General features: G+C 58.0%; 1 protein-coding gene across 8 annotated transcripts in view; it reads right to left on the reverse strand.

Annotated features, from left to right (window-relative positions):
• The window catches only part of SYT7 (synaptotagmin 7), a 65,733-nt gene that overhangs the window by 7,602 nt on the left and 42,752 nt on the right, over nt 1-15,379 (reverse strand). For 4 of the 8 annotated variants that reach the window (XM_019037130.4, XM_019037131.4, XM_019037132.4 and 1 more), the window contains 6 exons: nt 15,218-15,340; nt 10,054-10,189; nt 4,943-5,213; nt 1,390-1,559; nt 854-968; nt 102-301 (listed from right to left, as the gene is read on the reverse strand). In XM_019037130.4, coding sequence (XP_018892675.1) covers nt 102-301; nt 854-968; nt 1,390-1,559; nt 4,943-5,213; nt 10,054-10,189; nt 15,218-15,340 — 1,015 coding nt within the window. The remainder of the gene's footprint in view (nt 1-101; nt 302-853; nt 969-1,389; nt 1,560-4,942; nt 5,214-10,053; nt 10,190-15,217; nt 15,341-15,379) is intronic. The other 4 variants (XM_004051314.5, XM_004051315.5, XM_055354276.2 and 1 more) reach the window with 1 other exon arrangement.

Genomic DNA, 15,379 nt, shown 5'->3' on the forward strand with positions numbered 1-15,379 from the left:
GGTGTCCAGCCTGTGCCCGTCCACTACCCCCGCTGCTTCTTTTAAGGAACGGAGCCTCACTGGTGCCATCAGGTGCACCACACCACCTGCCTCGCCCCTACCTTGCCGATGACGTCATTGCGGCTGAGCTTGTCCTTGTCCATGACAGTGATGATGATGGTCGTCTCCCTCAGCTTCTCCGTGGGGATATCAAAGGCGAAAGACTCATTGAAGATGGGGTTCAGGTTCCTCTTCATTGTCACCGTCTTCTTCTTCTCCACCCGCTTGTCCTTGTACATCAGCCACACCTTCACGTAGGGGTCTGGGGGAGGGAGTGGGGAAGGGTTAGAGGGACCGTGGGGGAGGGACTTTCTAGGATCCTTTTCCCCTTCCAGGAATGGAAGCTGAGGCAGGAGGGCCGTGTGCTTTCCCCAGAGGCAAGGAAAGACCCAGGCAAGAACAAGAGGGACCTGGGAGAATCAGCAGATGGACCTTAGCGATCACCTGGGGCCCTCCTATTACTACCAATGAGGAAACTGAGCCCCAGAGAGGCCAGGTCTTGCCCAAAATCTCAGACAAGTAGCGTCAGAGCTGGGGATAGAACCCAGGTCTTCCCACAATGTTCCCTCTTTCTGATTCTGGGAAGAACATAGTCCAGGATGATGCTGACATCTTGACTTTTGAACAGAGTCCAAGAGGGGGGTGCTCCAAAGGGGAGCCCCAGGGTCTCTAGGGTAAGGAGTGAGGACTGGAGGTGGGGGTGTGGCGGGTTGGGGTGAGGACCACTGCAGACCCTGCTCTCCACATCCGGTGTAACTCTTGTGTCACCAGCACCTCCCCGGCCCGCCCGTCCTCTGCTGGAGAAGCCCCGTACCTGATGTGCCCCCGATGTCCATGGCTTTGAGGTTCCGGGCTTTGATGATGTTCACGATGATGGAGTTGGCAGAGGGGTTGTAGCAGAGAGACAAGAGCAGCTCCCCTCGGCTCCCCTGGGAGGCACGACAGGAGGGGTGTGGGGAACTAGGCTAGCAGAGCTCTCTGATTGGCCTAGCTGCCCCCAGGTCCCCTCTACCCCGACCTTGGCGCTTACCCATGCCCCTGTCTGTCACCTCTGTCTCACTCTGTCTCCCCCCATCTGGCAGGTGTGTGTACTGCCCCTCCCAGGGCCACCATCGCCTCTCTGTTCCCTGAACATAGCCCCAGGTTCCTTCTTACAGATCGGGTGAGTCCCCCCCAGTGCCAAGCACCAATGTTCTGACTGCTAGTGAGGGCTGAGCTCCATCGGGTCCACCCATCTGCACCCTCTCCCACAGCCCTCCTGGCCTTCCTAAGGTTGACAAGGGTCTGGGACCAGATCTCCCAGCCCTGCGCTGCTGCCTGTCCAGCTAAGACCCACCCATGGGGCCTTACACTCCCATCGCTGCATGGCTTCAGATCCTTCCAGAAGGTCTGCATCTGGGTCAGGTCCACCTTGTTAAGGGGGATGGACACCTCCCCGATGGGGTCGTTGCGGCTGAAGCGGTCATAGTCCAGGACTTGGAGGTAGAGGATCCTCTGCACCACCTTCTCATAGGGAAAACCTGGGGGTATAGATGAGTGTGAGTGAAGAGGGGGACAGAGGGGCTGCACGGGGCCCGGGAGGCAAGGAAGGCCCTGGGAAGAGGAGGCAGGCCCTGTGCCCTCCCGCTGCCACCCCACCGGGCCAGCAGGCACACCGGATTGCAATTAGACCTTACTGAAGTGCTAGCAAGAACTGTCACCGTCTCATGGGATTCCCTCAACAATTCTCCAAGGTGAATGGCATCTCGTCCATCTTACAGATGAGGCTCAGATGGCTTAAAGTACTTGCCCAGACTCCCAGCTAGTAAAGAGTAGAACTGCGATCATCCATTCACCCATGCACCTTGTGTCCATCTCAGTGGCTGAGCAGCCTCTGCCAATCGTCCTGAGGCGGGTCTGGGCAAGTGGCTCTGTCTAGGTGGCCACAGCTGACAGTACGCAGGCCCCAGGAGGACTCAGGGCAGAGGGACATGGGGAAGCATCGGTGGGAGGGAAAAGGCAAAGGCACAGAAGCAGGAGGTGACAAGTGTCCTGTGACTCCACACCCCTCTCCTCCTGCCTGTGCTTCCATCCTTCCTACCGCAGCGTCCCCTTCTCTACTGCCACCTCCCTCATCCGAGCCGCTGGCACCTCTTGCCTAGGCAGCTGTAAGTGTCTCCAAACCGCCCTCCCCGCATCCACGCTTTCTCCTACCGTCCATTCTCAATGCGGCAGCCAGAGAGATCTTTTAAAAATAGAAATTCCATCATGATATGCTCCTGCTTAAAGCCTTTCAATGGCTCCCAGTGCACTTAGAATAAAAGCCGGGCACCCTACCTTGGCTTCAAGTCCTTCCACAATTTGGCCCGGCTGTCCTCTCCCTGCTTGGCTTGTGACCGCTCTTCACTCAATGACTGGGCTCCAGCCACATCGGCCTCCTTCCTGGCCCTTCAACACCCCGACTCCTCCCACCTCAGGGCCGGGTGCACACTGGCCCCATCATGACCCCCCTCCTGGCTACTCTCATCCTTCAGGTCTCAGCATTCTTTCCTGGCACCCCAGACAGTGTCGGATCCCATTATCCGTTCTAGCACCTTTTTTTCCGCAAAACATAACACACGCGGTAATAGATTTCTCTGTCTCTTTCCCTGATTTTTTCTGGCTCTCCCGGAAGGCAAGGATTCCCAGAAAGGCCTCTCTGTTACCAACCACTGGCTCTTGGTGCCTAACACCGCTTCTGGCACATAGTAGGCACTCGATACCTATTTGTTAAGTGAATGCATAATTGAACAGATGAATCAATGCCAATGAAATGGCCTGATGGAGCAGCAGGACTGTGCTGAGGTGAGGTGTCCGCTAAGGTCAGAGGGAGAGGAGCAGAAGGGGCTTGGATGGGATGCAGAAGGGAAGAGGGGGCCAGGTGAAGGTCTGAAGCCAGGAGTCATTAGCTCTTTGGAGGCTTAGTCAGAGGTGGGACTGGCCCAGGAGGTGCCGGGGGCACAGGCCAGCCCGGAGGCCTGAGGTGAGGAGATTCTGAAACCAGGTATGAGCAGGAAGGAGGACGCCTGGAACCTCAGCCTGGCTGGTGCAGAAGATGAAGGGAAGGAGGAGCTCTAGAAGATTCCAGCACCTTCCCCCAGAGACTCTGGAAGCACCGAGGAGCTCTGACAGGAGCAGGTGAGCTGGAAGAGGAGACTCTGAATTTGTTCAGGGTCCCTTTCCTCATATTGTGGGAAGCTGTGTCTTGCTTATTTCAGAGCCTCCCAGGGACCTTGCCCAGGGGACCCTTGGCATCAATTCAGGTAAAATGCATGAGGACAAGTGTTCTGGGAATATTGGAAGCTCCAAGAGGTCACTGCACCCCAGTCAGTTCTCATCAACACCAGAGGAGGGAGGCTCCTAGCTGGCAAACTCCTACTCATCCATCAGAACCCATTTTGAATGGTCCCTCTTCTGGGAAATGTTCTTCAGCACCACCAAAGGGAGCTCATACTGGCTTCCTGCAGCTCCTGTCATGCTGTGTGTGGCTGAGTTATCTACACATCTGTGTCTCCATTAGGCCAGAAATGCCTTGAGGGCCATAATGGTGCCTCATTCTTTTCTACATCCCCAGTACGTAGAAGAGTGCCCAGCTCATGGCTGTTGCTGGGTACATGCTCGTGGAAGAGACTGGAGGATTGGAGTTCTGCTCAAAAACTTCGCCCTGCCAGCTGCCTACATATACCTCCAGACAGCTGAACCTCTTGCTGGTTGAGCTATCTCTAAACGGGCCCTCATGGTGCCTGCAAAGGAGGGCGTCCAGAAACACATGGACACTCACTGCTCACCCTCAGTGCCATTTAGTGGGTGACCTGGCTGTCATCTTGCAGAAGAGGTGGGGTGCTAAGTGGCTGGGAAGGCAGGTGGGGAAAGGTCCCTGGGGTACACGGTGAAGATTCTGGAAGGCTAGGGCTTGGGGCAGCTGGAGTAGGGATTTACTCTCCCTGGTTGAACCGGTGGCCATTGGCAAAGGGTTATGGCTTGTCTAAGCGGGGTCCTGGCACCCAAAGGCCCTGGGATAGAAATCACTCCTTAATCACACGCCCAGCTTCCTGGTTACCTTGAATCCTCAGAGATAAGAGATAAAGACCGGCCTTCAGAGAGGGCTTGCAGGAGAGAGAAAGGACATTTGTCTCAGCGGCCTCCAGGCATGGTTCAGAGCTGTGGTTCCTGTCCCATGCGGGGGAGGGGGTCAGAGAACGGCAACAGATGGAGTGTGTTTAACAACCTGGTATTAAGCATTTGCTGGGTGTCAGGCACTGTTCTAAGTGCTTTTACAATTCACTCATTTATTGAACCCTCGCTATTATTATCTCTATTTTGTAGATGAGGAAACCAAGTCATAGGGAGGCTCAGGAACTTGCCCAAGGTCACACAGCGAGTAAGTGGCAAGAGCTGGGATTCAAACCCAGGCAGCCTGGGCCACAGCCTGTGCACTGAACCACTATGATCTGGTGGCTCCAGAGTGCTCCAGCTCTGAGTCCTACAGGTGCCTCCCTCCCTCCCTGCCCTCCTCAGGATGAGCTCTGTGTCTGGGCTGAAACACCAGGTGGTGGCCCAGCTTCCCTCCTCGGCCTCTGGCTGTGATGCTGGCTCCATTGGGCTCCTGTGACCTGATCCCAACTAGACACAAAATGCATCAGGTTAACCGGGCCAGGACGTTGCCTGTCTGGGCGTGTGCGAGAGCACGTGTGTGGATCTGTGCCTGTGCACACATGCAGGTGTGCACATAAGTGTATCTGCTTGCATGTGTGTTTGTGCATTTGTGGGCCTGCAGGTGTGCGTACACATATGTGTCTGTGCATGTGGCCACATGTGTGGTTGGGTAGGGGGATGGTGGACGGCAAGAGGTGACCATGGCGGGGGAAGGTGGCACTAGACTCACCTTCAAAGAGGAAGGTCTCGTTCCAGTGGGGGTTCAGGTTCTTCCGCTTCACCTTGGTCTCCAGCTTGTGCTTCTTGTCGGGCAGCAGGTAGATCTTGACGAAGGGGTCGCTGGTGCCACTGAAGTCCTTGGCCGGCAGCTCCTGGGCCTTCATGATCTTCACGGTGAGCGTGGACTCCTGGAAGTTGTAGCCGACGCTGAACTGGATCCGGCCCAGGTTCTCTCGGCTGCAACCCTCGTGGGCCTCATCCTCCTCAGAGCCTGGGGAGAGCTGGGGGTGGGGGAGAGGCCGGCAGGGTTTGGGGAGGATTCTGCTTCCCCCATGTCCCCACCGCTGGCGAGCACGGGTGAGAGGCCAGAGGCGGTGGCCCAGCCCACACTCACATCCCACGGACGCTGCTCAGGCTGAGAGGGCAGGTGCCTTGACCAGGGTCTCCCAGAAGGGGAGGGGAAGGGGGAGGGCAGAGCTGAGACAGCCCTGCCTCCTGAACCTCAGAGCGGTATGCACGACATTCACTTCCCAGGCTCTCCTCGCAGCCCTGGGTCTGCTGCCTGCCCCAAGCTCCAGCTCAGCTGCCTCGCCTTCCTGGTTGCAGCTGCCCTGGCGCGTGCTGGGGTTCCTGAGCCCCCCAGACCTCCCTGCCTTCTCGTGGCACGGTAGGGCCAACTGTGGGATGCACCGACACAAACCTGGGCTACACAGCAGATGAGGGAGGCTGTTCACATCACAAAAGAGTTTACCGCAACAATTCTTTGGAAAGTGACTCTCCAGGGTGCGGAGAATGGTGTGATTTACAAAATGAGAGAGGCAACTTTTCAGGAGCAACGTCTGTTTGTGTAAGGCAGAATCACTAGGGACAAGAAAATTGCAGACTCCCCAGGCCCCGTCCCCAAGCAGTTTGACGATGGGGCTGGTGTGGGCCTGGGCATCAGTGCTGTGTAAAAGGCGCCTCAGATGACTGTACCGCCCATGGGGGCTGAGGACTGCTGCGAGGGAGGGCGCATGGGCTGACCCAGCAACAGACAGTCACACAGAGGCAGGGTGAGCATCTCATCCCATTCTGACATCGAACCACAGGAAGCAGCTGGGAGGAGGGTCTCCCAGCCACGTGTCTGAACCTGTGAGCACACCAGTAGTACCTAGGAGGTTTTAGAACCCTATCCACCCCCCAGCCGCCTGAGCCCCAGACCACTGACCACAACAGACCCAGTTAGGGGGCTGTATGGCTCAGGTACCCCTGGCTGGAAAATCTCCCATGATGACTGGATGAGGGACAGAAGTAGGACCCTGGGTACCACAGTTAAGAAAAACTGCAGGCATCTGTTCTCTCCCCAACTTCCCCTGTAGAAACCTGCTTTGTGCCCTTTCCTTCATCCTGGAGAGGCAGCCCTAGGCTCTGAAAGACTAAATAATGCAGATAATAATAATGCATCCAGTAGGCTCTAACCATGACCAGCGACTCTCACATCGCCGTCTCCTTACTGAATCCTGACAATAGCCAGGCGAGGCAGGTGTCGCCACCCTCTAGCTGAAGAGACTGGTTCAGAGAGGTGAAGTCACGTGGCCAAGGCTGACTGCAGTAGGAACCCTCTCTGACTCAAAATCCTGCTCTTTCCACTAAAGCAGGCCCACACCCCAGGGCAACACTGAGGTTTCCCCTCAAGCCAGCAAAGACCCATGGACTCACCGTGCCGGGTGAAAAGCGTCGGAATCACCCTCATGATAGTTTTTTGTTTTTGTTTTTGTTTGTTTGAGACAGGGTCTCGCTCTGTTGCCAAGGCTGGAGTGCAGTGGTGCAATCCCGGCTCACTGCCACCTCCGCCTCCCAAGGTCAAGCGATTTTCATGCCTCAGCCTCCTGAGTAGCTGGGACCACAGGGGCGTGCCACTACGCCTGGCTGATTTTTGTATTTTTAGTAGAGGCAGGGTTTTGCCACGTTGGTCAGGCGAGTCTCTAATTCCTGGCCACAAGTGATATGCCCGCCTCAGCTACCCAAAGTGCGGAGATTACAGGCATGAGCCACACACCCGGCCTCACACTCACAGCAGTAACTATCATAGACTGGCTGGCCGCCCACCTCACCAGACCCTGCCCTGTGCCCTGTGCCCTGTCCTCACTGACCTCTTACAACATCCCAATGAGGCAGGCACTCCCGCTGGAACACTTGGAACACAGCTGGAACAGTTTCCCGGTGTTCCAACTGTGGCTGCGAGCACAGAGAGGTTAGGTCACTTGCCTCAAGTCACCTGCGATTGAATGGCCAGTGGGAATGGAACCCAGTTTAGCAGCCAGGAATCCTGAGTGCCCTTCCACCTGCACCTTGCTCTTGCCCTCAGATCTAGAGTCTGAGGCTTTACCCCGGTCCTGCCTAGTTGGGGGCACCGAGCTGCCTTACAGCAGAAGATGTTCCCTCCAGCCCCCACCCCTTGGCCGATCCAGATAAACCTACAAGTGCCACCGCAGGCCCATTGAGAATGTGGCTTTCCTGCCCACAGCCTGCTTTTTCCCGACGCTCTTTTCCCTGCTCATGCCAGCCCCATACCCTTTGACCCTGTTTTTACATCTGCAGAGTGGGGACCATGAGACCTACTTTGCGGGGTCCTGGGAGAGCTAGAACGGGTTCCTTCTAGAGTTCTGCCCCGCGACCTGACCCACTGGCAGAGGGATCGAGCACCTGGGGCATAGCATGGGTAGACAGTGCCAGCAAAGATCACTCGCCCTCCCCCTTGCTTCTGAAGTTGGGGTGGAGTTGCTGGTGACTGAAGCCCAGCTGGCCTCAGCCCCACCTGAGGTCCCTCTGGTCCCTTGGCTCCTGGCTGCCAAACGGTGTGGTCTTGGGAAGGCCTGGGCTGGCCAGGTAGGTTTCACCTGGGAAAGGGGTGGCAGCTCTATGCCCACTCCCAGCCTTCTTAAGCCACAACCCTGGGCCCTAATTACTCAGCTGGGACAGAGCCATCTCTATGGCAACCAGGTTGGCCACCCCATCACAGTCAGGGAAGGTGCTTCCTGAGCGCTTGCACCAGCAGAAGTCAGCCTCGAAAAGCAGCAAGCCACCCCTATACCAGGGCAGGAGGTGCCCAGAAGCAGGTGTGGCCTTGCCTCTTCTCAGACACCTCTGCCCCTCAGCTCCTTCTTTGGCTAGCTCTGGGTGCTTAACTCTTGTCTCTTGACCCCCAGATTCCACAGCCCAGGGTCCAGAGACCAGGACAGGCTGAGGTCACAGTGGGCTGATTCTGCCCTGCTTATCTTATCATGGCTGTTAACATCAACGACCTAGCATTGGCACAGAGCTGTGCAATTAGACTCTGCCCTCCCACCTCTGAACATCCTCCCAACACAGGAGAGGGAGATGAGGCCTGCCCTTCCTTCCGCTGGCTGCAGCTGTCGGCCCTTCCCTGGGGGCAGTAAGGGGCAGGCAAGCTGGCTGGGAAGCGGCTGTCCCTTCTGGGAACCTGGCTGCCAGGAAGCTGTAACCAATTAAGGGGCTGTGCAGGGAGGCAGGGTGGGCTGTGGCAATGGCCCATCCAGAAGAGAAGACAGCCGGGGCCAGTCTTCCTGGGTGGGGGAAGATGGAAGGAGGGCAGTGGAGGGCCAGACACACAGGGGCCTGGCGGGCAGGGAGAAGGGGAGAGGTGGGGAGGCCCAAGGTGACCAGATCTAGGATGCAGAAAATCTGATGCTCTAATGTGGATTCAAGAAAACCACAGGATAGACCGGGCGCAGTGGCTCATGCCTGTAATCACAGCACTTTGGGAGGCCGAGGCAGGTGGATCACTTGAGGCTAAGAGTTTGAGACTGGCCTGGCCAACATGGTGAAACCCCGTCTCTACTAAAAATAGAAAAATTAGCCGGGCGTGGTGGTGTACTACTGTAATCCCAGCTACTCGGGAGGCTGAGGGAGGATAATCACTTCAGCTCGGGAGGCAGATGTTGCAGTGAGTTGAGATTGTGCCACTGCACTCCATCCTGGGGGACAGAGTGATTCTGTCTCAAAAAAAGAAAAAAAAAAAAAAAAAAAAGCAGGCTCTTAGGTCCCACCTAAGGCCCATTGACCAGGAATCTGCATTTTACCAAGGTTCCCGGCTGATTCCTGTGCACGTAGCAATTTGAGAAACGCCAGGCTAGAAGGGGCAGTGGGGATGGATGGTTAGAGCTGGCTGGAACCCTACATGGCAGAAGGGTGGGGGCTCTGGTGCCAGGGCAGTAGGGGAGGGCTGGGAGCTCCCAAGCCTACTTCCTTCTCTCTACAGAAGGGAGGGATTCAATCCAAGGAGATGAAGTGTCCCAGGTCAAGTCCAGTAGGAACAGAGCAGGTGCTGGGTTCCCAGCCTCATTGCCTCTTCAAGCCTTCCTGAGACTTCTGAGCTAATCCCTGCCTGCCAATCTCCCCAGTTTTCTCCCTCCAGGGCGTCTTTGGAAAGTACAGGTGGGGCAAGTGGCTGTGACTCACTGCTGCCCCCCTGGGGGCACCATGGGAACCACAACCTCTGTCTGGGCCAAACAACCTAGAACTAGGATCCCACAGGGTTGGTGGCGTCTGGTGGGGCGTGGGTGCGGACAGGAGCACCCCATCACAGCTGTCCGCTCAGAGGAGCCGGGACCAGTGGATTCCTGCTCTCCTGTTCTCAGGGGCCACCAGCCATGGGAATGGGGCAGGTCACTGGGCTAGGCCTTCTACCCCAGACCTCCAATTAAGGGGACATCACTCTCAGGAGGGGACATCTTCTGCCCTGAGTCCTCTGCCCACCAGCCTTTCCCTCTAGGATCCTGAAAGTATCTTGCATGAGTGGGTTTTCTTTGGCCCCTTCTCAATCCACAAAGGGATCCAAGCAAGATGGGTATTCTTATTTTCACTTGTCAAAGGAAGAAACTGAGACATGGAGAAGATACTTTGGTGAAAGAGCTGGGAAGCAAACCCAGGCCTTGGACACTCAGTCACCAAGCGCCGAGTGGCCACCATGCTGGGCCTGGCTCTCCAGGCTGCTTCTGACCCAGTTCCCCTGCCTGGCTACTCCCATGCCATTGCCCATTCCCACACATGTCCCTCTTCTTCCTGCCCCTGGCCTCCCAGCCCAGTTCCTTGGAGCAGCGCAGCCTCCCTCATTCTCACCATGAGCATCTCGCTGGTGAGGGAGTTGACGAGGTCTGAGACGGAGGAGCGTGGCTCGGTCCGGCGGTCGGACTCATCGTGGGGTGTCTGGCCTGGCACGGGGGCTGTGTTCACCGCCTTCCCTCCTGCAGGCAACCTGGGGGCAGGGGAGTCCAAATGAGATTGGGCTGGGAAGTGAGCTGGGTTGGGCACCCCGGCCCGGGGGGTGGCAGAACCTTCTCTGAAGACCCCAGCAGCTGCCATCCCCGGCGGGCCAGCAGGAGCGGTACTCCAGTCCACGTGGACACCTGGTTTTCCCTGGAGACCCATGCCCAGGGCCCATTCTCCTTGCAGCCTCTACCCCAGGCGACTGTGGCTTAACTACTCCTATAGGGGATATTTTGGGGGGTGTCCCCATTCTTCCTGTTCCCCAGAAACCCCCCACCCTCCAGTCATTGGCTTGCATAGTCGGTCTCTGAGCTGGCCACTGCCCCCACTCCCCAGAGGCTTGTTCTATCCCATCCGCCCCCAGCCTGGAAGGGGGAGGCTCCACCATGGTGTGGTGTGTCCAGGTGCCTCTCCGCGTCATTACCCTCTGCAAACACGCCCAGAATGTGTTTCCCAGATGCCCCACCTGTGTTTGCTTGGGCTCATCAAGAGTTCTCTTCCCACCCTCCAGACGTGAGACTGACCAGGTGAGGTCAGGACAACTCTCCACGGTGACAGAGTGTTCTGTATTTGTGCTGTCCAGTGGAGCAGCCACATGCCACACGTGTGCACTTGAGCATTTGCAATGTGGCCAGTGTGGCTGAGAGCTGAAATTTTAATTTTGTTGAATGTAAGCTCATTTAGTTTAATGGCCCCATATTGGATAGGGTGAGCCTACACCCCCTTGCTCCCCAGTTCCCATCCTTCTCCCACTTGCTGAAGACTGTGCATTTGGTAAGGCTCTCACCCAGGGTCACAGAAAGACGGGCACCACCGAGAAGCCCTGTCTGTACCTGACTCCATGCCGTTCCCAGGATGCTGGGTTCTTTGACCCAATGGCTGGGTGGTGAGCCCAGGCTCCGTTCAGCTGGGGGTCAGGAAGGGGGCACTAAAAGCCTGCCCAGGGACCAGGATGGAATGTCCCATGAGGAGGAAGAGAGGTAGGGGTAGGTAGGGAGGAGGAGATGGGGGACCAGTAGCATGAGGCTCAGGACAGGCTAAAATAGAACAGCTTTGAGAGCACACAGCCACAAACTGGGAGCCACACGCTGAGGGTGGACATGAGCCATGGCCCTCTGGTAGAGACCAGCCTCCAGCACACAGGTGACCACGACAGGCACAGACAGACATGCATGGAATATGCCAGGCCCTGGAGGGGAGACATCAGGATCCCAAAGCAGGGTGCACGTGCGCACACACACACGCACATGCACGCACACGCACGCACACGCGCACACGCACGCACACACGCACATGCGCATACACACACTCACGCACACACACGCACGTGCGTGCATATGTACACACACACATGCACATGAGCCCCACAGACATCCAGAGGGGCAGGGAGAGGATGGCAGAGGCCACAGGCAGGCCAACCACAGCAGCAGTGACGACACATATACAGCGATGGCACGCAGGGATCCCGAGAGGAGATGCATTGGGGAGACCCAGGCATGCCACGTGTGCACGTGAAGGGAGACAAACTGAAACGGAAAGGGCAGGGAGTGGTTTCAGGGCCCAACATCCTGATTATCAGAAGCACGATACACCTGCTGTGAAAACCTGGCCCTGCCTCTACAACACAGAAACGCCCACTCCACCCAGCGACATGCAGGCGCCCCTCCCAGAGGGCCATGGCACACATGGACATGTGGACACGCACGCACCACATACACACACAAACACACACACACGAGAGGACACATGCTCACACGGGCAGGCAGGGGGAAGGAAAGGAGCCCGAAACAGCTGGAGAGGTAAAGTCAGGTTAGAAACAGAGTGGAAGAGCAGGGAGAGTGTGAGATTGACTGCTGAAGATATGAGAACGTTAGAGTTATTTGGCCACGCCGCAGCGTCGGCACAGCTGCCAAGCAGCCTGGGAAAGATGGTCAGCACCACTGAAGCTGTCGGAGGTCACAGGACAGAAAGACAGAGGCGAGAGGCACAGAGAGAGGCAGAGGGAGAGGCCGAGGGGCCCATCACCGGCCCAGGGCAGCCCTGTGAGGAGCAGATGGGAGAAAGGAGACAGAGGGAGAGAGAGGCCAAGAAAGTTAGTCAGAGACGTGCGAAGGCTGCCGGGTGGACGAGGGGACAGGGAGGAGCGTGCGGCCAACAGGAGAGGCAGAGAGGAGGCGGGGGACACACACCGTGACAGAGGAACATGGTGGCTTCAGAGTAGGGAGAGCAATGGGGGTGGCCTGGTCCCCGCCTTCCCCTGTCCCCCACTTGGGGTGGGGGTGGGCCGTGGTGGAAACCATTTGGATCCCAAAGAGCAGTGGTGAAACGATGGCAGACAGCATGAGGGGGTGGACACGAGCAGAGTGGCTGAGGGTGGAATGGGCGCAGCAGGGCGTGGAGCCAGGGCCTCCCTCCCTCCCGGGAGCGCAGTCTGAAGTGTGGTGCCGAGGCCCAGGAGCTGAAGGATCCCAGATGGGGGACTTCAGGGACACCAAGAATCGTGGGGACAGAGGCAGTGACTGGCCCTCCCATCTCCCGCTGCTTGTTGGACACACTCCCACGCTGCTTGGAACCTGGAATGGCCACTCCTCCTCCCGCGACGCTGTCTCCCATGAGCCTGCTGCTCACAGACCAAGGGGGCTGAGTGTCCTCCCCGGTGACAGCCAAGGGCCACCACCCCTTCCTCCAGAGACATCTGGTCAAGGGGTCAGCTGGGGAGGGAAAGGTGGGGCTGGGGGCAGAAGGGCAGACCCTGGGTCTAGAAGGAAAGGCTGAAGAGGGAGGGACAGCCGCTCCAAGGCCACCACTCCAAGGTCTGAGGGTCCAGGAGCTCAGAGGGGTGGGGCCCTAAGCTGCCAGGTGCCCAGTGGGTGGTGCTGGTGCCAAGCTTTGGGAAGGGGAGAGTCTGCTGGGAAGGAAGCATTGGATTCTGGACCCCTGTGGCAGCCCACCACCCGAGAAGCACCCCGGTGGCCATGAGAAATGTTTCCAGGATGGGTGGGCATGACGAAGCGAGAATGGCACGGTCCTCTCGGAAAGTCAGGCTGGGTGGTGGTGAGGGCACGCGGCCTCCACCCCCACACCACCTTTCCCAGGAAGGCAGGGGACAAGCTGATGTGAAGATTAGAAGCGATGGGTGTGTTAAACATGGAGTGAGACCTAAGTGGCAAGGAGGTAAAAATAGACTGTGGGTGACAATGGAGCCGGTTCATTAACACATGGGTGATGTGAAATCTCGTTTCCAGCCTGCTTCTGCTCCCTCACGCTTCACACCTTTCCCAGCACCAGTCTCAGCTTCTTAGTGGGCGTTCAGAGGACGCCAGCCACCCCCTGTGTGCCTTCTCGCCCCTGGCCCCTGGCCCTCCCAGTGGCCCTCTGACTGCCCTGCAGCCCAGCTTTGAGATCCTGGCTCAGGAAGTCACAGCTCCTGTAGTGCCCAGGTGGGTCAGGGATGGCAGACTCCACTCCTCCAGTACCCCTGCACATGGGCTCAGCGCCTGACACCATTTGTGCCACTCAGTGAAAGACCTGACCCCACTCTCTGGGGACTTTCAGCCTTGCCCACCACAGACCATACAACTGTGGACTCGGGATGGGAAGAAACTGGGAGGGGTGGTCTCCAGGAGCCACCAGAGGGACAGGCAAGCCAGCCATCTTGCCTCTCAGCCTATCCATCCTCCCTAGCCCACAAGCCCAGGGCAGCAGCCTGGGACAGTCCCTTCTGGCCCCTAGGGGCCTCTCAAGAGCCTCAGGATGGCCTGTCCAAACAGTCCCTGCCCAGTTCACAGGACACATGCCCCAGCCCAAAGGCCTGTTTCCCTCATGAAAAGCTTAGCATATCTGAGCCTGAGGGGCCATTCCTTAGAGGTTAGCCTGTCCAATCCTTCGCTGGACAGATAAGTGAACAGAGAACCCAGAGAGGGGCTGTGACTTGCCCAAGGCTGCAGAATGAGGCTCTGGCAGAACCAGAGCTGGAAGGCAGATGTCTTGGCTGCCAGGCCCCATGCTTCCTTGCAGGCCTTTGGTCTGATGGGAAGCAGACCCGATCAAGGTGACAAGCCCTCCTCCCATGATTCCCAAAGGCTAATTCATCCTGGAAACCACAGGTGTGGTCAACCCAACCTAAGGTCAGGCATCCACTGGCCCCAGCTGTGGGATGCCACCTGAACCCTGGGACCTCCCACCCTACCCCTTGCCCATGAGCAGCGCCCCACCCCCTCCCTGAGACGGAGACAGTAGGAGATGCTTCCCTGAATTCCTGATAGCTGAGGCTGTGGCAGTTTAAGTGACCAGCCTTCTGCTTGGCCTGTGCTGTGGCCACACAGGCTATGCCCAGTCTCCACAGGGTCCCGAGGCCAGCCGCAGTGAAAAGGAGCCCAACAAAGCCAGGCCTCACCCTTGCTCAGGACGGCTGCCTGCACCACTCCGGGCCCTCCCCAGCTCCCTCCTGGTGCCCCGGCTCAGGGGAGAGCCTTCTGGTTATTTCTGGTCACCAGGCCTCTCCCATGCCCCAGACCCTCCCACCATGGGCTCCTCTTCCATCAGCCAAGCAGCCCAACAGGACCTCCAGGCAAGAGGGAGGTTGAGGGGGTGGGGATGAGGGAGAACAGGCTGGCGCCCCTTCCCTGACATCCCCCCCGCCCACCAACCACCAGAGAAACAGGGATTTCCAGTTGGGGTGGGGACAGAGATGAAAGATGGAGGGGCAGCAGAGAGGAGCCAAGCAGGAAGATGGGGCAGAAAAGGCTGCGCTTGCTCCGGGCTGGGGCAAGCATGCCGGAGAGCAGGCCTGATCCAGAATGGTCCCAGGATGGCCGCAAGTGGCCTCAGACCCCAGGGACACCACCGAGGTGGCTGTGCGTGAGGGCACCGGCTGGGGAGGGGGCTTGTCCTCCCGCTCCAGCATCCGCTGAAGGCACCACCACCTCATCCAGCAGCCGGGGCCGGTCGAGGCAGGCGGCCTCTCCGCGCCTCCTTCTCTGCCGCCGCCGCCGCAGGCCCTCGCCTGTGCTCGTACCTCTTGTCCCCCTGAGCGTTCTGGTTCTGCTGGGTTCCTGGGTTTTGCAGGTCAGGGATATTGGCAAAGTCATCCTGTTCCGAAAGCCCTAAGACCAAGGATAGCACCACCATCCGGCCTTCCCTGCCCGGGGAGGGCAGCCCACAGGCCAGGGTGAAACGA

This window comes from Gorilla gorilla, chromosome 9 (genome assembly GCF_029281585.2).
Source record: "Gorilla gorilla gorilla isolate KB3781 chromosome 9, NHGRI_mGorGor1-v2.1_pri, whole genome shotgun sequence".
NCBI classification, from domain to species: Eukaryota; Metazoa; Chordata; class Mammalia; order Primates; family Hominidae; genus Gorilla; species Gorilla gorilla.